This window comes from Leuciscus leuciscus (genome assembly GCF_965113295.1).
Source record: "Leuciscus leuciscus genome assembly, chromosome: 19".
Classification (NCBI taxonomy): domain Eukaryota; kingdom Metazoa; phylum Chordata; class Actinopteri; order Cypriniformes; family Leuciscidae; genus Leuciscus; species Leuciscus leuciscus.
In genome coordinates this window covers 34,414,536-34,442,442 of record NC_138743.1, presented here as the reverse complement: position 1 = coordinate 34,442,442, position 27,907 = coordinate 34,414,536, and the positions used below count along the sequence as shown (strand labels likewise).

The following is a 27,907-nucleotide window of genomic DNA, read 5'->3' as shown; positions in this document are numbered from 1 at the left end:
AGTTCTCGAGGGGGCTGACTGTGAGCATTGCGAGAAGCTGTCCGTGAGGACGCTCCGCTCCCGCTGGCCGTTCTTCGAGGAGGACGGTTCGGTGCGTGGGTCCCGCTGCTGCCGAGGCACGGCGTCGACGCGCATCTTGGGGATCGCAAATGGTTCTAACAAACACCTGTTCGATCCAGTGCCTTATCTCGGGGAGAAGCACGCTCTGCGGTTTCTCCTCCCCGGGATGAGGCACTCATGCTGCGATTTCCAGTTCCGAGGAATTGGTATCGTTATAGTGTTTTTGTTTAAAAAATAAATAAAAGAAAAAATATCAAAATAAGGCAGATGTTTATGAGTTTTCAATAAATAAATAAATAAGTCGGCTCATAACTCTGTTGAATAAAGAGGAGCTTATAAAAGGAGGTTTTATATAGTGCTGTTGCTAAGTTAAATATTACTGGCCAGCCGAACATATATGAGAGTGAAAATATAAGGAAAACTCTATATCTCAGCCTCCTCGTCGGGGAGTGCCGTTTTTTCCCTATCTCCACACTGAGGTGTCGAGATCGTGGAATAAACCGGTTTCTGTTTATGTGTTTTATCCCTAAACTTCTACTATAGTAATGTTATGGGTATTAAGTATCATGGTATGACAGTGCCTCGGGTTAAAGAGACGCTTGCGAGCTATCTCTCTCCCGTGTTGGCGTCATCATAACCCCGACGTTACCCACCAGCCACTATAAATAATAGATAAATATTATTAGGCAGCACTGGTAGGTAAAGTATATAAGCATGGATGAATGTGAGGATGTAACAGCACTGACGCTATTCGAGAATTGCGTCGCGCAACAGATAAACTATACCGGGGAGGGACGGTTTCGAGAAATCGTTTCTCCTCGGCGTCCTCTGGGTGGCGACTCTCTGAGGAGGGTCGCAGCGCTGCCAGTTCGGTTGTTTCCTGCTGGTGGCCACGGAGTGATATATTTATATATATATATATATATATATATATATATATATATATATATATATATATATATATATATATATAGTTTTTCTGATGTAAAGAAAAATTAAGATAAAATATGTCTTTTCTTCTGGACGCTCCGCTTTCAAAAAAATGAAGAAATAAACTCTTCAGCGGCGTTCCAAAGGTTTTCTTCCTCACCGATCTAACGTTCCTGAGACTGCTGGGCGGGAGCAGTCTCAGCATACTTAAGCTCCTCGCAGCATAGAGTGCGGCAAAACAAGGATTCGCCATTCGGGCTCATCCACAATCGATGGGGACCTGGGTGGCGGTCACAGTCTAGCCAGTTAGAGATATGCAAGATCTGAGGACTGTTTTATCTCTAAAATAGCTAAGAATGGAAGAAGCCCTGACGCCGAGGCTGCAGGCTTCTGAGGGTGGTCCCCTCCGGGGTAGGGACGGTTTTGAGAAATCGTTTCTCCTCGGCGCCCTCTGGGGTTCGACTCTCTGAGGAGGGTCACAACGCTGGCTGTTCGGTTTTCCTGCCGGTTCGCCGTTTCAGGACACCGAGGTGTCAGCGTCCCCAAACGATCCTCTGAGGAGGGACGTAGAGCAGTCAGTTCGGTTTCCCTGTCGGTTCGCCGTTTCAGGGCGCTGAGGTGCCTGCTTTTTCCAACGATCCTCCGAGGAGGGTCGTAGGAACAACGCTAGTTAGAGGTAGGCAAGATCTGAGGACTGTCGTTATCTCTAATAAAACTTAGACAAGAAGTTCTGACGCTGAGGCTATCAGGCTTCTGAAGGTTCCTCCGGGGCAGGGACGGTTTTGAGAAATCGTTTCTCCTCGGCACCCTCTGGGGTGCGACTCTCTGAGGAGGGTCGCAGCGCTGCCAGTTCGGTTGTTCCCTGCCGGTTCTCCGTTCAGGGCACCGAGGTGTCAGCGTCCCCATACGATCCTCCGTGGAGGGGCGTAGAATGGTCAGTTCGGTTGTTCCCTGCCGGTTCGCCGCTTCAGGGCACCAAAGTGACTGTTCAACCAAATCCAGAGGCCAGTCTCGAGAGACTGGTTCCCCTAGTAGAATTTCTGGCAGCGTGGAAACTACTGCCACATATTTCTCAGTGGGTCCTGCACACTACAGAAAAGGGTTTCAGAATTCAGTTCGGTTCTCGTCCACCCAGATTTCTAGAGGTCCTCCCCACAGTGGTGGACCCCGAGCAGGCTCTGGTTATGGAGCAGGAAGTACTGACACTTCTGCAAAAGGAGCTATAGAAGGGGTTTCTCCTCCCAGCAGACAGTCAGGGTTTTACAGCCGTTACTTCATTGTTCCGAAAGAGGATGAGGGGTTGCGTCCTATTCTAGACCTGCGTCAATTAAACAGCAGGTTTCAGAATCTCAAGTTCAAAGTATGCTTACGCTAAAATTATTGTGTCACAGATTCAGTCCAAGGACTGGTTTGTCACAATAGACTTGAAGGACGCTTACTTATCTATCCATCCTCATCACAGGAGGTTCCTGAGGTTTGCTTTCGGGGGCGAAGCATACCAGTATCGGGTTCTTCCATTCGGCCTTTTTTATCACCCCACACCTTTACAATATGCGTGGATGCAGCTCTGGCTCCTATGAGACTCCAGGGCATTCGCGTATTATACTTTATCGACGATTGGTTGATCCTAGCTCAATCTGAGCAGATGGCAGTTCAGCATCGAGATGTCGTTCTTTCTCATTTAAAGATGTTGGGGTTGTGGCTCAACGCCAAGAAGAGTGTGCTCCTTCCAGCTCAGAGGACCACTTTTCTGGGTGTTTTATGGGATTCGACAATAATGCAAGCACGTCTGTCTCCTGCACGTATTTCTGCGATTCTCACAGCCGTAAAGGGGGTAAAACTAGGCCAGTCACTCACTGTGAAACAGTTTCAGAGACTGTTGGGGCGCATGGCAGCTGCGTCCAACGTAATCACTTTTGGCCTTTTGTACATGAGACCTTTGCAGTGGTGGCTCAGGATCAAGGGGTTTTCTCCGAGGGGAAATCCATTTCGCACGATCAAGGTCACGCGACGATGCCTTCGTGCCTTGGTCATGTGGAAGAAACCTTGGTTCCTCGCCCAGGGCCCAGTGCTGGGGGCTTCTTGTCGACGCGTAATGCTTTCGACGGATGCTTCCCTCACGGGATGGGGGGCGGTCATGAGTGGCCGCTCGGCGAAAGGTCTTTTGCAGGACCATCAACGTTCTTGGCACATAAATCGGCTAGAAATGATGGCGGTATTTCGAGCTCTCAAATACTTCCTGCCAGACCTGAGAGGTCACCATGTGCTTGTCCTTCCGGACAACACACTGATGGTCTCGTATATCAGAGCAGATATCCTGTTGAGGCAGGGGCTGAGGCCCGGGGAATGGAGACTTCACCCCAAGGTGGTGGAGCTCCTTTGGGAGAACTTCGGTCAAAACTCAAGTCTACCTTTCGCATCGTTTATACAACGCATTGCCCTATGTGGTTCTCCCTGACACATCCAGCTCTGCTTGAACTGGATGCAACGTATTAGGTGTGGTTGAGGCTACACCTGTACGCATTTCCCGATATCTTTGCTCCCGGGAGTTACTATCATCCGGAGTTATGGATACTATGGGCTCGGCCTCTGAGGGGGCCCAGCTCATAGATTCAGGTCTCTCGACTGAGGTCGTGGAGACCATACTCCAGTCTAGAGCTCCCTCCACGAGAAGACTGAATATCTGAATCTTGCTTTCTGCCCTATGGTACAGTACTTGATTTCTGCAATGAATGTTTCTTTGCTGGGTTATCTCTGAGGAGAGATTCTTATTTCGTCTTCTCCGTGGTACATGAGGCTGAGGCCTGCACATACTTGGATTTGCACCTGGTATGGTGATAGTCTTTCTTCACCCCTTGCCGGGTTGTATTCCTAGGTCCCTACTAAATTTGCGGGTCATTTGTGCTGCAGGCCTTCTGTCCTCCACCTCCAGATCAGGAAAAACTTAACCTGTTATGCCCTGTCTGGGCTTTGGATGCTTATGTCCACAGAGCTGCCCTGTGGCGTATATATAAGAGCAGTTATTTGTCTGCTTCGGGTTACCTAAGATAGGTTGCCCTGCATCTAAACAGATAATGAGCAAGTAAGTAGTTGAGGCTATCTCACTTGCTTATGAAGCGGCCAGACAGCCTTCACCTTTGGCTGTCCCGGCCCATTCTACCTGGCAGTATGGCTGCCTCTAAGGCTTTATTATCAGGAGTTTCACTCTATGACATCTGTAATGCGGCAGGCAGGTCCTCACCGCATACATTTGTTAGATTTTATGACTTGGACCTAGGCTCCACTCCAGGGTCTAGGGTGCTTGTTTCCTAGTATGCGCATGGTCTTCATACAGAACAGGCATTTGTCATATGGCGTCGTGGGTATAGGGTTCCCACCGCGTCTCGACACAGCTCGAAGTTCCCTTGAAAGGGAACGTCTCAGGTTACGTATGTAACCCTGGTTCCCTGAGAGGGAACGAGACGCTGCGTCGCCTTGCCATACTCCCTGCATGCCTGTGATCGACTTGCTTCGGCTTTTCAGAAGCTAACGCGATCTGTGTCAGCGGGGCTGCCTTATAGTTTCCTGGTCGATGACGTCACCCGCCTATGACGTCTCGTCTTTCCATTGGACTGATTATACACGTGCTTCACGACGCAATCACGCAGGGCGTTCCCACCGCGTCTCGACGCAGCGTCTCGTTCCCTCTCAGGGAACCAGGGTTACATACGTAACCTGAGACGTTTTTCCCCATGGTATCGATGTCAAAATTGTGGCCAGTGAAACTAGTGGCTAGTAACTTTGGAAAACCACTGGTGAGCAAAAAAGTGAATGTCAAGCCCTGCTCCCGACCAATCGGCATTAACCTTAGCTACTCTTTAGTCTGCATGTTACTCTCATTAAAGTTCCAGGTGAACTGTTGCCAGATCACAAAAGAGTATCCTCTAATAAATAAATCGATCCCAGTTATTGTGCTTTGGGCGGGAGATAGTATTCTTAAAATACGCCTTAAAAACGCAATATAATAAGCAGACATGGCACAACTGACCCAGGAGAACCAATGTAAGATATTACAATAAATTATATCACCAATATCCTACAAAAATGTTAAGCCAGGAAATGCAATTTACATGTATTATACAATAATTAATTCTGAAATTGATGAAATCTAAAGAATAAAATTACATCAATTATTAGTTTATTTGGGCTTTAACTTTAATTATACCTATGGGTCGTATAGTTTATAAATTTGATAACTGCAGGGGTGCTGGGGACCTCAGGCTTTCGGGGGTCTTCAAGACCAAAAAGTTTGAAAAGCACAATATAAAAAAATATAAAAATAGGAATACACCACAAGTGATTTCAAGGGGCCTTTAAGGGACTTAATTTTCATTTTCATGCTGTAAGTAGTTTTAATATGCCATTAATGGAGTGTCTATTTAAACCAAGAGCAAATAGCCCGTCTTGTTGACAGAGGCGATTTACACAAACCCTGGACAACATTTGTCTGATTGAGCCAGACAAAATGACAAAATCTGATAGCAGGAGCAGTGGTGTGGAGGGTAAGGATGTAAGGACAAAACTGGAATTTGATGTCCTCACATTAATCGTATGGGCTGGCACATTGACTGTGATGCGTGCAGCTCATATTAAACATGCTCAAAACCATGGCTCCCATCCTGGACCTTCAAAAACACCTTTACTGATCAGCAGGTTCAACATGGTTAGGGTTAGGGGTCGGTTTAGGGGAGGGCTTTAGGGATAGGGACAAGTAATGTCAGAATATCACAAATCTAAGTAGTCAAATAAAGATATCTACTGTAATTTCAGAGATGAATCAGACTCATGTCTGTCAAATTCTACAAGATTGTATTATTCCAACAAAACTTTGCCTCAGCATTATCAACATCCCCAAAAAGTGCAATAATATATCATAAAGACGTACTTGGGTAAGGCATTTGTCCAAAAGTCATAATTTCATACAGTAGGATCCCAAAAGACCAGACGTCAGATTTGATGGTAAATTTGTTCTCAAGCATGGCCTCGGGTGCAGTCCATTTCACTGGAAACTTGGCTCCTTCTTTGGCCTCATAAACGTTCTCCCCACTATCATCAGTGTCCATCTAAAGGGAACATGCAGTGGGGAAATTAAAAGTACAGTTTTTTGTATTCTTTATATAAAATCAGGGCATACACTATTGCAGTGGTTCTCAACTGGTTTGCATCAGAACCCAGATTTCATATTGGACATCAATTGGTGGTTTGTTTATTGTACAAAAGTCAACAAGAATGTCCTTCAAATTAATTGGATAGCGCCAACAGCATGCAAATTTATTTAAATGACAGAAGCTGAATAGGGAAATTAACCGTTTTGTAAATGAATAAACAACAGCAGAATTGGATTAGCACTGGGCCAAATATTAAAATATACAACCTTTGATGTCAAAGCAAAAGCAAAAGCTGTCCGCGACACTATCATGACAGACGCGAGAGCCATTTTTGGGTTGCGACCCCCGTTTAAGAACCACTGCCCTACAGGCAAGCTAAGGAAGTCAAGCCTTCTAATAAAAATTTAGACTATTTCTCACCTGAATAACTCGTGCCAGGCCAAAGTCGGCAACCTTGCACACATTGTTATCTCCCACCAGAACGTTTCGCGCTGCAAGATCTCTGTGAATGTAGTTCTGCAACTCTAAGTATGCCATGCCAGCAGCCACTTGTGCTGCCATTTCTATCAGATCAGACATTTGCAGAGAAGCACCTCTGTCTTCTGTATGAGAGAAAGATAGAGAGAGAATATGCAATAAATACAATTGATGTATTACCGAGGCATACAGTTAACACACATCAAATGAAGAGGGCTGCAGACCCTCCATCAACATGTTTGTCTGAAATGAATCCATGACTGTGATGTGGGTCATCATAACTTCAGCAGCACTGTCAGAGAGAACAGCGTTTTGCATGCTTCTATAGTCAGGTACTAATTAAAAATGAAATATTTGACTGCACAAAAAATATGACATAAAAAGTAGGACATGTGGTATGTGTAAAATATATATTTTGTTTTATTCACAAATTAACTGCAGCTTCAAATTAAGCTAACCTCAAGAACCTATTGCATATTAATAACCTTTATGAAATATGCTATAATTCAATATGGACAATTCAAATAAATAAAGATTTTTAAAATAACAATAACAAAACACTCTGGGCCCTAAGAATCTTCTTCTTACCATACATTCCTGGGTACAAAAACATGACAAATAAACAAAAACAAATACACTTAACTGTAAACTCACATTATTTAACATCTTAAATGCCACTAAACATCAAATTTTTCCACACCTTTGATTATATGCATTATTTCATGATTCATGATCATCTGTCTGATTCACAAAGGTATTGATATTAAGTTTACTTTTTATAGCTTCCTTTGATTGTATGTATTGGTAGCGTTTTTTTTTCTGGAATATTATATTTCTTTTGTAATTGACTCAATGATTTCTGAACATTTTCAAAATTATCTTTTAAGTTTAATATTCCTTTCTCTTTCATTTTTGGGAAGATAAAAGATTTTTTGTTGATAGTAAACAATGATGTTCCATAATGGTGTCAAACTGGTGAGGAGGTGAGATAAAAAAGACTGTTAGTTTTCCACCACACTAATAATGTCGTACTCATATTAAGATATTTAAAACGATTATGTTTCTCAATGCTGATGTCAATAAAAGGCATATTATTTATTGGTATCTCTTGAATTAATGACTGTTCTATATCTTTCCAAGCTAAAACTAAATCACTAGACCCATATTTAATGTACTGTAACTGTATTGCTAAGAAATAGTAGTAAAAATGAGGTGCATTTAACTCTCCGAAAGGTTTGGGTTTTCTTTAAGGTTGTCAAGTCAAGTCAAGTCACCTTCATTTAACACAATATAGATTCTTTCAAAGCAACTTTACAGTGATAATAGGAAATTAAAGTAACAGAGGTTGTTTTGGCTTTACAGCAGCTCTAGAATAAAGTTATTGTCCATAAAGAATAAAGAATAAAATTATTGTCCAGCTAAAGTTAGTTTTGATTGATTCACTTCCATTGCAAAGATCATTAGTTATTAACTTAGGGGCTGCTTACACGACACCGTTCTAATAGAAAACCCTTAATGCGCTCCGACCTGCTCATTCACAGACAACAGTGCCTGGTGGCTCTAGAACGCAAACCTTGAATTAGGTTCAAAGGTGCAAGCATTGAAAATCATCTCCGCGTAAACATCAGAAACTCGAATCTGTGAAAACGCTGACGGTGTGCGAATGTGTATTACGTGTTTAGTCTATTGATATGCACGTTTGAATAAATACGTGCGCACGCAGTAGTCTTTCTTTACAAATTGACCTCAACAAATTATTTGTCTGGCCTTAAAATTCATAATTCATAATCCATGTGTAACGGTCACCAGCTGGAGTGCCCATGAGAGCCACCAGAGGGCACTCCACACCAGACTTTCATGTTCACTCACAGACTACATCTCCCATCATTCTCTGCCTGGACTCATCAGCACTCATTATCACATTCACCTGTATCTCATCTTCTTGTTTAGTTCACACCATATAAGCCTGGTTCACCCCATCACTCACGGCGAAGTTTTGTTTAGTGTCACACTGCAACTCTGAGCGTTTTCATGGTTTTCTTGTTTATTGGTTTTCGGATTTCTTGCCTGTTCTTTGGATTACTCTCTTGCCTCTGACCCCTGCCTGTTTTGTTTTTGTTTTGTCTTGTTTGGACTGTCTACCTGTGTTTTGACCCATTGCCTGTTTATTGGATTATGTGTCTGGATTGCCCCTTAATAAAGCTGCATTTGGATCCTCTACCCTCATGTCTCAGAGCGGTTCGTGACACCATGTGAACTGGAATAATTTTGACAACGTTTTATCTGTACAGAGGTAAATAGGAAAAGGATCTACCGCCAGCAGTCGATTTTGATATTCTATGTATTATCAACTGGTCGGAATTTTGAGATCGCAATAGACGTGAGGGACTATAATGCGTTAAGAGCTCGCTCAAGTACTGGGGAGCTAAACCATTTAGTGCTTTGTAAGTAATCGGCATTATTTTAAAATCTATACGATGTTTAATAGGGAGCCAATGCAGTGTTGACAGAACGGGGCAAATATGGTCATACTTCCTGGTTCTGGTAAGAACAAGAGCTGCTGCGTTTTGGACCAGCTGTAGTTTGTGTATTAAGCGTGCAGGGTAACCACCCATACGTGCATTACAATAATCTAGCTTTGATGTCATGAATGCATGAACTAATTGTTCCGCATTTGTCATTGAAAGCATACTGTATGTCGTCATTTAGATATATTTTTAAGATGGAAGAATGCGGTTTTACAGATACTAGACATGTGGCTTTCAAATGAAAGATTGGTATCAAAGAGCACACCTCGGTTCCTAACCGATGATGAAGACTTGACAGAGCAGCCATCAAGTGTTAGACAATTGTTAGACACATTACTGGACAAAAAAACCTCTGTACGTAGTAACCTAGAATAGGTTACTACGTACAGAGGTTTTTTGTCCAATAATTAGAAACACTGTTTTTTTCAGAATTAAGTAGTAGGAAATTACTAGTCATCCAGTTTTTTATATCAGCTATGCATTGCGTTAATTTTGTGAATTGGTAAGTTTCGTCAGGGCGTAAAGAAAGATAGAGCTGAGTATCATCAGCATAACAGTGAAAACTAATGCCATGCTTCCTAATGATATCTCCCAAGGGTAGCATGTACAGAGTGAACAGCAATGGTCCTAGTACTGAGCCTTGTGGTACTCCATTCTGAACTTGTGATCGATAAGACATCTCTTCATTTACTGCAACAAACTGATAAAGGTCAAATAAGTATGATTTAAACCATGCTAATGCAATTCCACTAATGCCAACATCATTTTTGAGTCTATTTAAAAGAATATTGTTGTCAATAGTATCAAATGCAGCACTAAGATCAAGTAACACTAATAGAGAGATGTGAGTTTGATTCTTGGTTTCCATCCTTTCCAGTAGAAGGTATTAACAATTGTATAAAAAAAATAAAATTAAAAATAAACAGCTAGAGGGGGGGAAACATGGGTCATAGAAGGAAGGTAATTCATTTTTGGTAAGATATTCTGCCCATCAAAGAAATGGGGAGATTGTTCTATCTTTCTAGGTCTAGACTTTAACCCAAACACAACTAATACAAAAGCTGCAAACATTAACTGATGCTCAAGAAGGCAACATGATGCATTAAGAGCTGGGTCAGTAAACTAAGAATGTGTCCATTTTTCTTATTTTGTTTAAAGATCATATTTTCCAATTACTACATTTACTACCTTTCAGAAGTTAAGGCATTTTATGGTCCCTCTTATTTTGATTAAAACATAAATACAATTTTGCAGATTCTGCAAGGTGACCGCAACTGTATTATACCTGCTATAACGCCATTCATGATTGACATTTAAAATATGGCAACAAGGAAGCATAATAGCCTGAGTAAACTGTGTCCCTCCCTCTCTCCAACACCGTGTCTGTAAATGACCCCTTCTGCCATCAAAGCAGTGCTTTACTGGTAACTAAGCCATTCATAGGTTGATTTCTCAGAAAAGTGTAAACACTGTGGCTCAATCAAAACATTTGTTCTGTTTGTTTGAGCGTCCGGGCCAAATCGACAAACAATATTAAAGGGATAGTTCACTTTGAAATTAATTTTTGGTATGTTTTAGCTTACCTCAAGGGCATCCAAGATGTAGGTGTCTTTGTTTCCGCAGTAGTTTCAATTTTGATATTTTTAGGTCAAACCGTTCTTGTCTGTCAGTCATATAATGCATGTCTATGGTCACCTCCTCAAAGAGCATGCACAGAGTCCAAATTAAACATGATTTAATGACTCGTAAATGTAAGTACACATTGATGGCCTAAGACACGAAACGAGCGGTTTGTGTGAGAAAACGAACAGTCTTTATATAGTTTTTACCTCTTGTAACTACAGCCACGTCCAAGTGATCTGAGGGCGCGGGCGCTTCGGTCTGCGCAAGCGCCGGAAGTGATCTCTCGCGCGTGTCATCACTCATTGTTTACACAGAGATTTCGGAAGTGTTACCTTTCACTGTGAAGATCTAAACCTATTTAGATATACAGGAAATCGCAATGGAAGACGATTTCGATATATCAACAGAAACGCGCGAGAGATCACTTCCGGCGCTTTCCGGCGCTTGCGCAGACCGAAGCGCCCGCGCCCTCAGATCACTTGGACGTGGCTGTGGTTACAAGAGGTAAAAACGATATAAATACTGTTCGTTTTCTCACACAAACCGCTCGTTTCGTGTCTTAGGCCATCAATGTGTACTTACATTTACGAGTCATTAAATCATGTTTAATTTGGACTTCTCTGTGCATGCTCTTTGAGGTGGTGACCATAGACATGCATTATATGACTGACAGACAAGAACGGTTTGACCTAAAAATATCAAAATGAAACTACTGCGGAAACAAAGACACCTACATCTTGGATGCCCTTGAGGTAAGCTAAAACATACCAAAAATTAATTTCAAAGTGAACTATCCCTTTAACTCAACCAATTGTATTGTTTGAAATTTGGAAGTCTGACCAATGGAAAAGCCTGTTTTAACAAACAAACTTCAATGGCCTATTATTTTTATAAAATGACAGCAACAACAATATTATATGTTTGTATGTATTATCCATAATAATCACAAACAATAATTCTTCTATATACTGTGTATCAGCCTAAAAAACACAGAATTCAACATCAGTTATTGTGTACATCACAATTACAGCTGGTGCTAATTATGAAACTTATTGATTAAAGCCTGCTCCTGTTGTGTCAACATTTTGTATTTCATTTAGCTTTTTTTTTGTGTATAATTGAATACATTTTCCATAGAATTTCATCCAAAAACTTGTACTGTACAAGAATATGGTATACAGTTACCCTACATAAAAGGTGGGGTATTTTAATGTAAATTCTATCAATCCAAAATGAATAATCATATTGAGGGAAATACCTTACAATTATGATTTTTGTCATGCAGACGTGTAGCACATTTTCACGTGTCTTACTTTTCAGATAATCTAGAAGGCTTCCGTGGCTCATGAGCTCTGTGACGATGTAGATGGGCTCTTCCCTAGTGCAGACAGCATATAGCTGGATTAGTTTGGGGTGACGGAGTCTCTTCATCATCTGAGCTTCTCGCAGGAAGTCTTTTGGATCCATAGTTCCTATAACACATACAGAAGCCCTATAATCAAGCCATGTGCATGTATGTTTGGAGTTATGTCTATCATACATATGTGTATTCATCTTGTCTCTGTTTGTGTATGTACCTGGTTTGAGTGTTTTGACTGCAACAGCTGTTGTGTCATTCCATCGGCCTTCAAAGACCTCCCCAAACTGCCCCGCTCCCAACTTCGTCAGGAGTTGTATAGAGGAACGTGAGATCTCCCAATGATCCACAGTGTTATAAGACAGACCATGAGTTTCTGGAGCTATTGTCTAGTAAACAAAAGCAAGGAAATATGTATTGGATTGAATATTAATTTGAAAATTTTATTGAATAGATCCCTGATGTACTATTCTAATAGGTCAGTTGCTGTATTCTGAGGTCAAATATTTTTGTATAATTTCATCATTGTATCACATTCTTCTAACAAATAAATATCTCAAATTAATATATCATGTCATTTTATTTATGTATGTATCAAGTAAGAGAAAGAACAGTATTTTACTCAATAATACTCACTGATTATTTTTGCAAAAAAAAAACGTTCAAACTTGACAGAACAAATTATCGATGTAGTAGAGAATGTTACACACTTTTTTGCAGGGTTCTGCCAAACGAACGCAGAGGCCATCTTCATATCTGGAGTAGTGCTCCACTAGATCTCTCAGTGTGGTAAAATTCTGAGACTTTGACACATAGTAGCCACCATCATCCAACTTTCTGATCTTATAATGCTTCACTTTTCCTTGGTGCAGCACTACAAAAGAGACAGAGAGCACATCAAGAAACCCAGTACAGAAGTAATGATGAAAGATGGACTAATGAGAAAACATAAATAGCTTTTTCAAAGTAACCAGTGCAGGGAACAGCTACTTTTAAATGTAATGCGCTACAATATTGCATTACTCCCTAAAAAGTAACTGACTGCATTACTTAGTTAATTTTTATGAAAAGTATTGCGTTGCATTACTTTAGCATTAATTTTTCTCAGCTGGGCTGGGCTTGCTTGCTTGTTTTTAATAACAAAAAAAAAACAAATTTGAAGAATTTTTTTTTTTTTTTTTTTTTACATTTTGGCAAATGTAAAGGCCCTTTCTCACCATAATGAACAAGCATCAGGCTGAAGGAAATGCAACTTCACAGCCTGTACAGTAGAGGGCGTAGCTCAAACAAATAAAGTTTAGAACTCTTATTTTAGCAATAAAAAATGAAACACAAATGTGATGTTTAACTAAAGTAATTCATTTTTGCTTATTAATATGGCTGAATTGGCTCACATTGCTCACATACATTCTAGTCCTGATTTTGCTGTACCACAATAGAAAAATAAACCTTTATATCTAAAGGCATTAAAATGAACGATTGCAACCATGGGATTGTAGATTGAGATATCTATTCATTGCGGAAAGTGTTCAGCTTTATATTAAAAAACGCTTTTGGACTTGAACTAGTAATAATTACCTTTACTCTATAACAACAGTCCTCCAATACTGAACTATACAACTTTAATTATAATGGCACAGAGGAACAATATTGTTGCAATCAACTTCAAAACAGTTTTCTTCAGCTGATTAAAAAATAAAAAACATTGATAGCCAATCAGAACCCACCCTGCTTTAATGCGCTTGCTCAATAATTTTCTCAAAATAATTTTCCTGTCGAATGTCTCAGTCATTTAATATAATATGTAATACAAGTAATAATTTATTTATAACAGTTTTCATACAAACATTAAACAGACTGAAATCTCACAAAATGTACAGTATACAAAAAGTATGCTATACATACAATAAACAAAGGGAAAAACATTTTGCAGCCTGCCCTGTGATACACGTCAAGTCAGGAAACACAACTATCACCAGATAGATCATGCAGAAACTAAATTTTTTTTTTTCTATTTAGATATTTCTTTTTTTTAATCAATATAAATATTTTGAATATACTACCTGATTTGTGAAACGTTCACCCGTTCGGCAAGTTTGTGTCATGTGCTGACAATAAAGAGTAGTTTAAAATCACAATTAACTGTCTACACCTTTCACTCAGCAGAAAAAAAAAAAAGAATAAAGAAATAAAGATTTAACATTTATCGTGATAATTATCGGCATCGACTGATGAACAATTTTAACATGAAAATATTTTTTACCATATTGCCCGGCCCTAATTTACAGTTATCTTTATAGTTATTGTTCTTGGTGTGAATGGCCCTTCAATCAATAAACATTATCTGAGAACAAAGTGCACACTAATCTAGAAATATAGAGACAATATTTCATTGGTGGACTGAGGAATTAGGCCGTGCTCCTTGTGTAGTTTGAGATCGATCTGTGATACAGGGAGTGGCACTGAAAGCTCAGGATACATTCAAGTGTTAATAAGTTGGTGAGTAATCACTGATCAGTGACATTGGCTGTTGCTATAAACAGGAACCTTGAGCAGAGTCTACATCACAAGTTTACCTCATGATCTTCAAATGTCAATTTTGTTGAAGATTATGAGCAATTAAAAAAAACTTGTGAAATGACGCTAAGACTCTGGAATGAGGAAACACTTGTGTATATTTCTTGTCACTAATCAGGAAGCAGATATATCAGCCGTGGTTTGAAAAAACATTTCAAATTCTTTAACTCGGATGACAGCTAAATCTTTCAACTCAACATCCACATTTTAGAATGAAACAAATGCAAATTACTGACTGGAAAAAATTCTCACACTGGTAAGATGAGACGAAAATAGTCAAGTCAAGTCAAGTCAAGTTTATTTGTATAGCGCTTTTCACAATACAGATTGCATCAAAGCAGCTTCACAGTATTAAATTAAAATAATACAACAAAGTTTGTTTCAAGAGGAATTTATTGATTGATAAAATTAAATTAAATATCCCCAAAATATCCCCAACTGAGCAAGCCAAAGGCAACAGTGGCAAGGAACCGAAAAACTCCATCAAGTGACCTAATGGTGTCCTAAAACTCCATCAAGTGACCTAATGGTGTCCTAAAACTACATCAGGTGCCTTAATGGAGAAAAAAAACTTTGGGAGAACCCAGGCTCAGTCGGGGGCCAGTTCTCCTCTGGCATTGGATAGAGGCCGGATTGTAGTTTGAACTGTAGGATTATATGAATGCCTGGCTGAAGAGATGCGACTTTAATCTAGTTTTAAACTGGGAGAGCGAGTCTGAGCAACGAACAGTATCAGGAAGACTATTCCAGAGTTTTGGAGCCAAATGTGAAAATGCTCTCCCTCCTTTGGTGGTTCTGGATATCCTAGGTATGACCAAAAGCCTTGAATTTAGTGATCTTAAAGAGCGCGATGGATTATAGGGCGATAGAAGATACGTTAAATAGACTGGAGCTAAGCCGTTTAGGGCTTTATAAGTCAGTAGCAATACCTTGTAATAAATACAGAACTTTATAGGTAACCAATGCAGTGATGATAAAATCGGTGTTATATGATCATATTTTCTTGATCTCGTAAGAACTCTAGCGGCGGCATTTTGGACTAACTGTAGCTTGTTTATTGAGGATGCAGGACAACCAGCTAATAAAGCATTACAGTAATCCAGTCTCGAGGTCATGAATGCATGAACTAACTTTTCTGCATCAGAAACTGATAGCATATTACGTAGCTTAGCAATGTTTCTAAGGTGGAAAAAGGCTGTTTTTGTAACATATGAAATATGATTTTCAAAAGACAGGTTGCAATCGAGTATAACACCCAGGTCTTTTACTGTAGAGGATAAAGTAACAGGACATCCTATGATGTTAAAGTTGTATTGTGCGAGGTTTTGTGGGCGGTTTTTTGAACCGATAAGTATTACCTCTGTCTTGTCTGGATTTAATAAAAGAAAATTACGCGTCATCCAATCTTTTATATCTTTAACACACTCTGTCAATTTGGAAAATGTTGCGTTTTCATCCGGCCGTGATGAAATATATATTTGAGTGTCATCAGCATAACAATGGAAACTAATTCCATGTTTCCTTATAATATTTCCAAGTGGCATCATATATATTGAAAATAACAGAGGGCCTAATACAGATCCCTGCGGCACTCCATAGTTTACTGGAGTTATGATCGATTTTTCTCCATTTAAATAGACAAAATGGTAGCGGTCAGATAGGTATGATTTGAACCAGCTTAGTGCTTGTCCTTGAACACCAGTATAATTTTGTAGTCGATCTAAGAGTATTGTGTGATCTATAGTATCGAACGCAGCACTAAGATCAAGTAAAACTAGTATTGAGATACAGCCTTGGTCAGAAGCTAAAAGTAAATCATTTGTGATTTTAACGAGCGCAGTTTCAGTGCTATGATGCGGTCTGAATCCAGACTGAAACTTTTCATAGATATCATTTTGTTGCAAGAAAGAGCCCAGTTGAGCGGACACCACTTTTTCTAATATTTTAGACATAAATGGAAGATTTGAAATGGGTCTATAATTTGCTAGATTATTATGATCTAATTGTGGTTTCTTAATGAGAGGTTTTATAACTGCCAGTTTAAATGTTCTTGGAACATGACCTAAAGATAAAGACGAGTTAATAATATTGAGGAGAGGCTCTTCCACTACAGGTAACACTTCTTTCAGTAGTTTAGTTGGTATAGGATCTAATAAACATGTTGTTGTTTTAGATGAAGTGATACGTTTATTTAACTCTTTTTGTTCTATAGTTGTAAAGCACTGTAATTGTTCTTTCGGGGTGATAATTGAAGCTGAATTATAAGGCGCGATTGAAGATTGAACGTTTATAATTGTGGTTCTGATGCTTTCTATTTTCTCTGTGAAGAAGTTCATGAAATCATTACTACTGAACTGTAACGGTATATTTTGTTCGGGTGACGTCTGTTTATTTGTTAGTCTAGCCACGGTGTTAAATAGAAACCTTGGATTGTTTTGGTTGTTTTCTATTAGTTTGCGGAGGTGCTCAGCCCTGGCAGCTTTTAGGGCCTTTTCATAACGCGACATACTGTCTTTCCACGCGATTCTAAAGACCTCTAAATTAGTTTGTTTCCATTTACGCTCTAAAATACGGGTTTCTCTCTTTAAAACATGCGTAGTATTGTTATACCATGGTGCTTTATTTTTCTCTCTGACCTTTTTTAATTTAATAGGTGCAACCACATCCAATGTTCTAGAGAGAATGGTGCTCATAGTGCTAGTTAGTTCTTCTAGTTCATCTGTTTGTTTGGGTTCAGGCAGCAGCTGAGACAGATTAGATAAGCAATTTGAGAAATTATCTATGGTGGATGGGAGGATTGTTCTGCCTGGTTGATAACGCGACGCCGCATGACATATTACAGCAGTACGTAATATGCAAGTTACCATGTAGTGATCAGTGACTTCATCACTTTGTGGAATGATATCTATATCGGTTGGATCGGTTCCATGTGATATAATTAAATCGAGTGTATGATTAAGACGATGAGTTGGTCCGGTGACGTTTTGCTTGACCCCAAATGAATTTAATAAATCTGTAAACGCAGCTCCTAACGCATCATTTGGATTATCTACGTGTATGTTAAAATCTCCAACAATTAATGCTTTATCGACATTGACTAATAGGTCTGAGAGAAAATCTGCAAACTCTTTTAGGAAATCAGCGTAAGGCCCTGGCGGTCTATATACGGTAGCCAAGGCTAGAGATAATAGGGATGTTTTTCTAACATCTAAGAGCGTAACATTTAGTACAAGTACTTCAAATGAAATAAACTTATAACCCGTTTTCTGAGTAACATTTAGAATATCTTTATAAATGGTTGCAACACCTCCGCCACGGCCAATCAGACGGGGCTCATGCTTATAACAGTATCCAGGAGGAGTAGACTCATTAATACCGAAATAATCATTTGGTTTAAGCCAGGTTTCAGTAAGGCAAAGTACATCGAAGCTATTATCTGTGACTATTTCATTTACAATAACTGCCTTAGGTGTGAGTGATCTAATGTTTAGAAGACCTAGCTTTAGAAATAGTTTTTGTTTACTAATAGCAACATTTTCTGTTTTAATAACAATTAGATTTTTCCTAGATCCTGCATTAGATTTATTATTTGATCTCACTAAACGAGGAATAGACACGGTTTCTATGCAATGTTCTACACTAGTATTTATATCAGTTGAATTGGTGCAGCAGAGACTATGATTTGGACTTTTGGTTACTAGTCAAAGGGTATTTAACATTTTGGAGATGTTATCTGACAGAAGATCCGCTCCGAATCTGCTTGGGTGTAAGCCATCAGCACGGAAAAGCCTAGGACGCTCCCAAAACAGATTCCAATTATTTACAAAAAGCAGTTTCTGCTCATTGCACCATGACATTAACCATTCATTTAGCGCAAATAATCTGCTGAACTTTTCATGCCCTAGTCGGTACGTGGGAAGCGGTCCTGACACAATGATCGTTGTTTCAGGCGATGTGCTGCGTACCGTATCGATTAGATTCCTTAAGTCTTTCTTCAGAATCTCCGTCTGGCGCAGCCTGATGTCGTTCACTCCCGCGTGCAGGACCACAGTTCGGACGCGCTCGTCACCGTTCAGGATCTAGGGAACGCGAGCAGCGATTTCAGAAACACGAGCACCAGGGAAGCAGTGACTTTGCACCTTACTTTTACCTAACGTAGCGTGTACGTGCCGAACGATGGAATCGCCGATGATCACAGCATCGCGTTCTGTTTCGCGTAGAGGGGAGAAGCGGTTTTGTGTGGATAACTCGAAAACCGGGAGGGTCGGAGAAAGTCTTGGTCTAAACCTGACTCGCGTCTTCCGCTGCGGAACCACCCAGGCTTCGTGGTGGCGTGTTGGAGCCGGAGTGAACGAGACCATGGCTGATTGCGACCGATGCTGAGGAACGCACGGAGTAGACGCGGTCGGAGTCAGCGGGTTAGTAACGTTAAACACTGATTTGTGTGCATCGGCGCGTGATGTTTCAAGAGCCAAACACCGGTCTCTCAGCTCGGCCTGTCTCAATAAAAGGTTGTGGATCTGTTTCTCAACAGCTTCCAGCTCAGACTGCAGTGCGTGAAGCTCAAATGTGTCCTCACCTGCACCAAGCGGTAGACTACTTACATCTGATATATTCGCCATTTTAACAGATGGACAGTGAGTTAGCAACGAAGCTACCAGTGATGCTATCAATATTAATACTAATTTATATTATAAGTTTGTTTGTAAGTGAGTGTGGAGAAGACGCGTTCAGCCGTGATCCACGGACGTAACCTTTAAGAGTATGCAGCGTTGGATCACTAATAGGCTTGAGACGCGTCTGCTCAACAGTCCGCGTTGTAACTATGAGGTTTTTTAGTGGTAGGGGTGTAGAGTAGACGCACGATAGGCGAAAAAAAGTGTTTGTTTATAAGTGAGTGTGGAGAAGACGCGTTCAGCCGTGATCCACGGATGTAACCTTTAAGAGTATGCAGCGTTGGATCACTAATAGGCTTGAGACGCGTCTGCTCAACAGTCCGCGTTGTAACAATGAGGTTTGAGCAGTAGTGCTTCTCAGTGAGGAAAAGTAGAAAATGTTCGTTGTAAGCAAGTTTGAAGAGAAAAATCAAGAATTATAAATCAAATCGATAGAGCTCCAAAAACAACAACGCATTCAGACGCAACGCATGATAATGACAGGACAAGACATTACTCACCGTGTTTGTTGAGTGTTTCTTACTCACCTGAGCTTTTATGAACTCAAAGGCGCGAGAGAAAATAAATAAATAAAAATAGCTGAGCGCACGGGTGGCGCGTTAACAGGCTAGCGAATTACTAGCGTGTTGTGCGTCAGGGTTGGGTAAGCTGTATTTAGTAGTAATATAAACAACTAGAAATTGTAGTAAATGATGGTTCAAAACAAGGAAATACGAGGCTAAGACGGAGCTTAGACGGAGAAAATAATGATCACATCATGTTGATTGCTGCTGGCATGTATATATTTAATTAAAAAACAAATGAAAATGAGTCGTTACAAGGGCAGTGTCCCACGACGGAGACCGAGAATCCAAAGAAACACTTTATTATATAAGAAAACACGTAGGAGTTCACAGTGAAACACAACCACTCTTCCACAAACGATACAGGACAAATAACTAAGGAGAACTCATATTTAAATATATATACTTATCTGTGAACTCAATGTTTTTTTTTTTTTGTTTTTTTTTTTTAAAGCTAAAGTGTTATCTAATGGCGCTTTTCCATTACCAGTACCAGCTCAACTCGACTCGACTCGACTCAGCTCAGCTCGGCTCGGCTCGGCTCGCTTTTCGCTCCGTTTTCCACTGCAGATAGTACCTCCACAATTCATGGGTTTCATCCGGTCCCTTTCCACAGGTGTATTAATCAAGCACAATGCAGTCTGCATTCATAATCTAGGTGCTTGATTTTATACACCTGTGGAAAGGGACCGGATGAAACCCATGAATAGTACCTGGTCGTCATAGCGACGCCGCAGGAAACTGCCGTGACTTAATCTTTTACGCGAAACGCGCGAGACACACCCGCTACCCACACACACAGGACAATGGAGGAAATCGAGTGTATGCTGTTTTTGTTTTTGTTTTTGCTGTTTTTTTATTCAGGATACTCCGTCTGGCGCGTGCAATGATGACGCAGTGAATAGTGACGATTCTCTCTGACCAATCAGCAGTCTGCCGTGTTTTCACGTCACATTTTAGTATCGCCTCAACTCGCTTAGAACCTCGCCGGAGGTGGTACGAAAAAAAGTACCTGGAAGCAGCGGGAAGGAAGTCGACCGGAAGTTGAAGCCGGCCGCGTGCCACCATCTTGTAGCAGAACTTCACCTGCTGTTAGCATCCCATTGACTCCCATTCATTTTGGCGTCACTTTGACAGCGAATAACTTTACATCTGAGGCGTTTGAAGACTCCATTTGTCCATTATTTATTTCTAAAGAAACACGACAATGTATAAAATGCTCCATTACCTTGTAGCTTACGTTATGGCCCCGTAAAAACTGTTTTTGTAAAAGTAGGCTAACGATTGCGTCATAACCACTCGACTCTCTGTCGCACAGTAGAGAGATTACCGTACTGACGGGAGGAGAAGCTCGCGGGCAATCGTGGAGACGTGGAGGCAAAATGACAAAATAATTAATCAGAATACCTAGCAAAAGTTTCTCCTGCTCCTAGCTCATGGACACCTCCTACTCACGATCTCCGTCTCTGCAAGATTCGGAAGGGAATGATTCAGATTTCTCATGCCACAGCAACTGAGTTCCAATGAGATGACTCTGTCCATTTCTTATACTGTCTATGTGGAAAACCAAACAGAGCCGAGTCGAGTCGAGGCGAGCTGGTACTGTGTAGTGGAAAAGCGCCAAAAGATATACTGATACATGTGAAGATGCGGAAAATAACAGATCATGTGGCCATAACCAACAATCTCTGCATGTTTGAGTTCTGAGCAAAACAAATGTATGTAGTATGTACTGGGGCTGCACGATATGGGGGAAAAAATGGACATCGCAATATTTTATTTTTCTCCAATATATATTGTGATATGAAAACAGTTTCACCAGATGGCTCTATTTGGAAAGAATTAATATTTCTAGAATGATTGGGGTGATTTTTTAGGGGAGTGAATCTGCATAGAAATAATACACAAATTACAATCATAGATAAATACAATAGATACAAATGAAAGAACTGAGAACTGATAAGAATGTAAAATGTGTACCTTGAAATGCAATGTAAGTCGCTTTGGATAAAAGCGTCTGCCAAATGCATAAATGTACAGGTACAGAAATTGAATAATCAAATCTAAGATAAAACTGCAAAGTCTTCAGTGTATAAATTAAATATAATTAATCTTTGTTAAAGCTTCAAAAGTGATCTTCTCTTTGTATTTTGTTGTTTGATCAACATTAATGACTCAGACAGCAGCAGGAATATTAGGCTGCTGTCACTTTAAGCCCGAATACACAGATCCAATATGATATGCATCCGTCTTTCTCAGTTTTTTACAATCACGAAAGCCATGGCTGACTGTTTATAATGACACTCGCTGAGAAAGGCATTTCAGGATAATTTTGCGTGTATGTGTCCGTTAAAGCACAATTAGATGAGAAAGAGAACTGAATTCGGTTCAGAATTGAGTTCCCTTTTGCATCTATGTGTGCTCAAACGGTGTGAAATCGCTTGAATGTCTAAACTGACAGGACCTAAAACAATAGACATTTAGTCTATGATTAAACACGTGCATTTCGAACCGTGGTGCCTAGTCTGTACAGCTCAACTACGATCCCTATACTTGACATTACTAACAGGGAACATTCTCATTACTTTGGCTAACGTTCTGGCAATGTTCTCTCAAAGTTATGAACAAACGTTCTTCCAGTAATATTACTAGAACATTTGTTCAATTTTATCTGGTCATCAAATAATGTTATCAAAAGGTTAGCACAGAAACTTTGCATTGTTTGTAGAAGGTTTTTTAAATGTCCTCATAATGTTGGGAGAAAACATTCTTAGAACAACATTCTTTGAACATCCTTTAAACATTTAGAAGGTTGTGTATGCGACTGTAAAAGAACATCTTGGAACGAGGGAAAGTTTTGTAGCTTGTCCCATAGTTATTGTTCCTAGCTTTTCTCTTAAATTTGTGTAAAGGTTATGAAAGTGTTAAAATAAACACTTTCAAAACAATGTTCATGAAATCACCATATATTGTCATTAGTATTTGATGAATGTTCTCATAATGTTTGCAGAAAGCATTCTTTGAATTTTTTTTTTTTCAATTGTCCTTTAAATATTAAGAATCACTAAATTTTTGGCTTAAAAAATGGCTTAAAGTTGGATGTTACATAGCAAATCCCTGTGGACATATGATCACTGCCACAGTACAGAGTGTTAGATGTAACACTGAAGCAGTGTTCATTTTAAACGAATCTTTAATGTGACTCGTGTACAACGAGGTGTCTCAGAAAGTGATTCCTTCATTTTGAGTTGACTGCTTCTGTATTTACACTGTCTGAATCGTTCCCTATCCCCTATATAGTGCATCATGTGCCACTCTGGGGCACTTTAGATTCTAGAGAGCTTGATTGAAAAATCAGAAAATCTGATGAGAAGCTGAGTGATGTCATCAAAATAATGTATCCATATTGGCGGAAGTGAGGGACAAAACGTTTTGAATGCTTTTATCTTCTAAATGCGAATTTTGTCATTGTTTTGGAGCACACTAGCTTATTGATAACATTCATACGAAAAGCCAAAAAACTTTAATTTTGATTTCATGGTGACATTAAGGAAACTAGGCATTTTTATAATCTTGAAATGTTAAAGATTTTTAGCGATTCCTCAATTAAATTCAAGTACTCGTTTTCAAAAAATCTTCGATTGCAATTTGCGCCTACTGATTAACTGGAAAAAAATACCGGAAGTGGCGCATTCCATGGACGAGAATCCGTGAACCGTAATTGACTGAATTTACAGAAAAGGTACTATATCGTGATATATTTCGTTATCGGGATATGAGATGACTTATATTGTGATATGAGATTTTGGTCATATCGCCCGGCCCTAATCGTTAGTGACAGCCCTATTCACATTGCCAAACAGTAACTTTGACAAATCATCATATTTGAGAGCAATAGTTCTTTTTCGAGATTTTTTTATTTTATTTTTTTTTACGTCAAAAAACAACCCCATAATAACATGTATAGTTTCACAGCTGCACGTGTGAATATTATTAAGGAATTCAAAATAGGTTAATGTACCTGAGAGTGAGAGTTCTCCTGGCTGGCTTTCACAGTTTCTTATTAGAAAAGCTCCATTGTTGTTTTCTGGAGACATCAACATCTTCTCGGCATCCAAGCGCTTCGTTTCTGGAAAATACCATCTGCGGTGGAAGAGCAACACAACGTTATTTGAGTTTGATATCACCCAATATTAGAGGTCACACAATAAAATGTACTTTTCCTTTTTCCTTTGGTGTACTGAAATCTTTGTACTAAAAACTGATGTGTTATGGCAAACACAGTATTTAGTAATGCAATCTTTAGCCCAGTGTTTCTTTCATATGTTAGACTGGTAATTCACACTTCTGTTGTTGTTTATGAGTTTGCAAGATTGTTACTTTTCCTATTCAGCTTATGCCATGTAAAAAAATTGGCAAATTGCTAGGCCTGTGCCGTTCCTGATAATGTTAATACATTTCAATGTTTGATTTTAAGGACAATTTAGTTTACTTCTGTACGAATTATTAATGTGTTGGTTGCCACTTCATATCCAGTGTAAGGCCCTGTTCACACACAATACTAGTTGAACAAACTCAGGGTTACAGGATTAGTTTCGAGTTGACAAAACCAAACCAATTCAACCAGGCTTTGTTGGTACCATGATGCTGATCATCAACTTTCTCCGTTAACTCAGGCTTTGATCCTGAGTTTAGGAGTTTCGGTGTGACATCAGTAGCGAACAGCCAATCACACGCTGAGAAGGAGTGAAACTGCGATTCATTTCTCTCTTCTGCCGAATATTACGAGATTGAAAAATAGGCTATTAAGAATTTAAACAAATTTACACAGCAAGAAGAAAATAGCTGTCTATGAAAGAGGACAACTAAAAGAAAAAGTCTTGCTATATCAGTGCAAGTAAAAGTTGTGAAGTTAGTTAGTTGATAAAGGTATAGAGAGAATTGAAGATTTAAGCTCACATGTAGTCATTTTATAGCTTTATCTATAGATTCTAAAGTGTATTTATATTACCTTTATATATTTGTTCATTTAAACTGTGCGTAATAATAATTGAGAAACTAAAATTGTACATGTGTGATCGATTAAGGGTATACAAAATTATTATTCTAAATAAGCATTACTAAAAGCCAGAAGATTTTGTCTTTAAAAAATCATTTTCTATAGTGATCTTTAATTTGAAGAAGAAACAGGTGGAGTGACTAATGACTATCGCATCAGACACGTGTCACTTTGCTCACAGCTGATTGGTCCAAGTTCGGTTTGCAACCTCTTACCTGGAACATAACCTGACCCGGACCAGGTTAGCCGTGGAGCGTATGTTACAATGGTGATGAATACTGCTAAAGCCAAACCACTTTCATGGTGCCTAAAACCCAGAGTTGGCGCAAACTACACAGAAACATATCGGGCTAGCCACCTACACCGGCTTCATGGTATAGGCCTCTGGTATTAAGATGCGTTTTGGTCGATCGGATCACATGTGGACGACGCTAAATACAGGATTGCTTTCGTAGTGTGAATGCTCATGTGGTGGAATGCGTTCAAACAGCCACAAAAGACCGAGCACAATGTTCTCTTCTCATCATTTCTGATTTCTAACACACACTCACAGTTTTCGGCTGGTCTTGTGTCTGTCAGAGCAGAAACTAAAGCTGCTGCTCTTTCCCGTCGTCTCTGGCCACATTCATATGAAAATTGCTCAAGCTTTTTTGTCCATCAGATTGAAAGATCTGAAAAAACCCAAACCTTTACCCGCCCATAAACCCTTCCCTCGAAGAAATCAGGACAGAAGTGTTTGAAAGTGGACAAAAGAGACGGATTAAACACCAGATGTAAACGGGAATGTGTCTCCCTCGTCTACTTGTGATCCGAATCGACTAAAACACATCTTAATACCAAACAGGGCCTAATATTATGCGTTCTGAACTTCTCAAGCAAAGCCAGCTGAGAACCACTGCAGGTCTAGATAACAATTTGGCAAGTTCAAACTAAGACTATGAAATTCTTATTTTATATCATAAACTAACCTTTGGTTTCCTCAGTTTTTATGATTGTTGACATATACACATTGCAGAGACTTTATGTCCAGCAGGTTTTAGTAATGTCTGAATCTTTAGCTAAACATTTGCTGACACATGATGCTGTCACCTACCAGCAGTACAATGAGCTGTAATAAAGTCTTGTCAACAGACTTCATTTGACTGAAAGTATGTCAAATAGCTACAAAACAAATTTACACTCAAGCACATTACGTAGTTGGTGGCAGAACTGGAAAAACTGGAAAGTACATACATACGACAGAAACTATTCAGTGTGCCAAAGTGACAAAGCATACTAGCCATAAGTGAGAGATAACATCACACACAACAAATGTGGATCATTATCAGAATTACTAATACTGATAAAGAAAGAGCCCTCTTTAACTCAAGAATAGGCAAGGCAAGGCAAGGCAAGTTTATTTATATAGCACATTTCATACACAATGGCAATTCAAAGTGCTTTACATAGAAGAAATTAAAATAATGAAAAGAAATAAGAATAATTAAAACAGTTTAGAAAAATAAAATAAAATACAGTACTTTTAAAAAATAAAAAAAGAATATTTATTATAGATCTTTCTTTCAAAGGATTCCCTTAAGACTTAAATCTTTCAACCTTCTTTTAACCTTCAATCTTCTTACGACTTCCATCTATCAACTTTCCTTTAACTTTCTTTTCTCCCTCATTTACTCACACGTTCTTTTCACTTTCTTTAGCACTTTAGCACTGCGTTCACATTCTTTCTCAGACGAAAACTTTAATATCGTCATTTAAATACTGTTCTACTTTCAAACCCACATTAATCACTTTCACATTATCACTTTCTGAGTGGGCATTTACAGTTTCGGGCTAAATGCCCTGCTGACATAGGAGAAATTAAAATAATTAAAAGAAATAAGAATAATTAAAACAGTTTAGAAAAATAGAGTAAAATACAGTACAGTACAAACAGTCGGACGAACAGCGGCACAGTGCTCATTCAGTAAATGCACAGCTAAACAGAAGTGTTTTGAGTCTGGATTTGAATGTGACCACTGTAGGAGCACATCTGATCTCTTCTGGAAGCTGGTTCCAGCTGCGGCTGGCATAATAGCTAAAAGCAGACTCACCATGCTTAGAGTGAACCCTTGGTATTTCTAGCTGATATGATCCTAATGATCTGAGTGATCTGTTGGGTTTATATTCAGTGAGCATATCTGCAATGTATTGAGGTCCTAGGCCATTGAATGATTTATATACCAGTAATAATACTTTGAAATCAATCCTAAATCTAACTGGGAGCCAGTGTAAAGACCTGAGGACTGGTGTGATATGTTCATATTTTCTGGTTCTGCTCAGAATCCTAGCGGCAGCGTTCTGTATGAGCTGCAACTGTCTTATGGTCTTTTTGGGAAGGCCAGTGAGGAGTCCATTACAATAATCCACCCTGCTGGTGATGAAAGCATGCACAAGTTTCTCTAAGTCTTGTCTGGAAACAAAGCATCTAATTCTTGCAATATTTTTCAGATGATAGTATGCTGATTTAGTTATTGCTTTGACATGACTACTGAAACTAAGTTCTGACTCTAGTGTCACACCAAGATTCCTGACTTGATGTTTAGTTGTTTTACCCCTAGAGTGAAGGTATGTGTTCACTTTGAGAACTTCATCTTTGTTTCCAAACGCAATAACTTCAGTTTTGTCTTTGTTTAATTGAAGAAAGTTTTGACACATCCAACTGTTGACTTCGTCAATGCATCGGCACAGGGAGTCAATGGGGCTGTAATCGTTAGGCGATAGGGCTAAGTACAGCTGTGTGTCGTCTGCATAGCTGTGGTAAGCAATTTGGTTATTTCTCATTATTTGGCTCATTGGGAGCATATACAGGTTGAACAGGAGTGGCGCAAGAATTGAGCCTTGAGGGACTCCGCATGTCATGGATGTCCACTC

The 27,907-nt window shown here is 39.6% G+C and overlaps 2 protein-coding genes across 2 annotated transcripts in view; one reads left to right on the top strand and one right to left on the bottom strand.

The window, feature by feature from the left end:
- LOC309482535 (uncharacterized protein) overlaps positions 1 to 27,907 on the top strand; it is a gene marked incomplete at its 5' end in the record, with an annotated part of 153,587 nt that overhangs the window by 6,911 nt on the left and 118,769 nt on the right. The gene's annotated exons all lie outside the window — the stretch shown is intronic.
- The window catches only part of frk (fyn-related Src family tyrosine kinase), a 38,240-nt gene that overhangs the window by 4,606 nt on the left and 5,727 nt on the right, over positions 1 to 27,907 (bottom strand). The window contains exons 2-7 of the mRNA XM_082147955.1: positions 23,960 to 24,081; positions 12,833 to 12,996; positions 12,343 to 12,511; positions 12,079 to 12,237; positions 6,558 to 6,739; positions 5,915 to 6,092 (exon numbers count right to left, since the gene is read on the bottom strand). Of these exons, the coding sequence (XP_082004081.1) occupies positions 5,915 to 6,092; positions 6,558 to 6,739; positions 12,079 to 12,237; positions 12,343 to 12,511; positions 12,833 to 12,996; positions 23,960 to 24,081 (974 nt within the window). The remainder of the gene's footprint in view (positions 1 to 5,914; positions 6,093 to 6,557; positions 6,740 to 12,078; positions 12,238 to 12,342; positions 12,512 to 12,832; positions 12,997 to 23,959; positions 24,082 to 27,907) is intronic.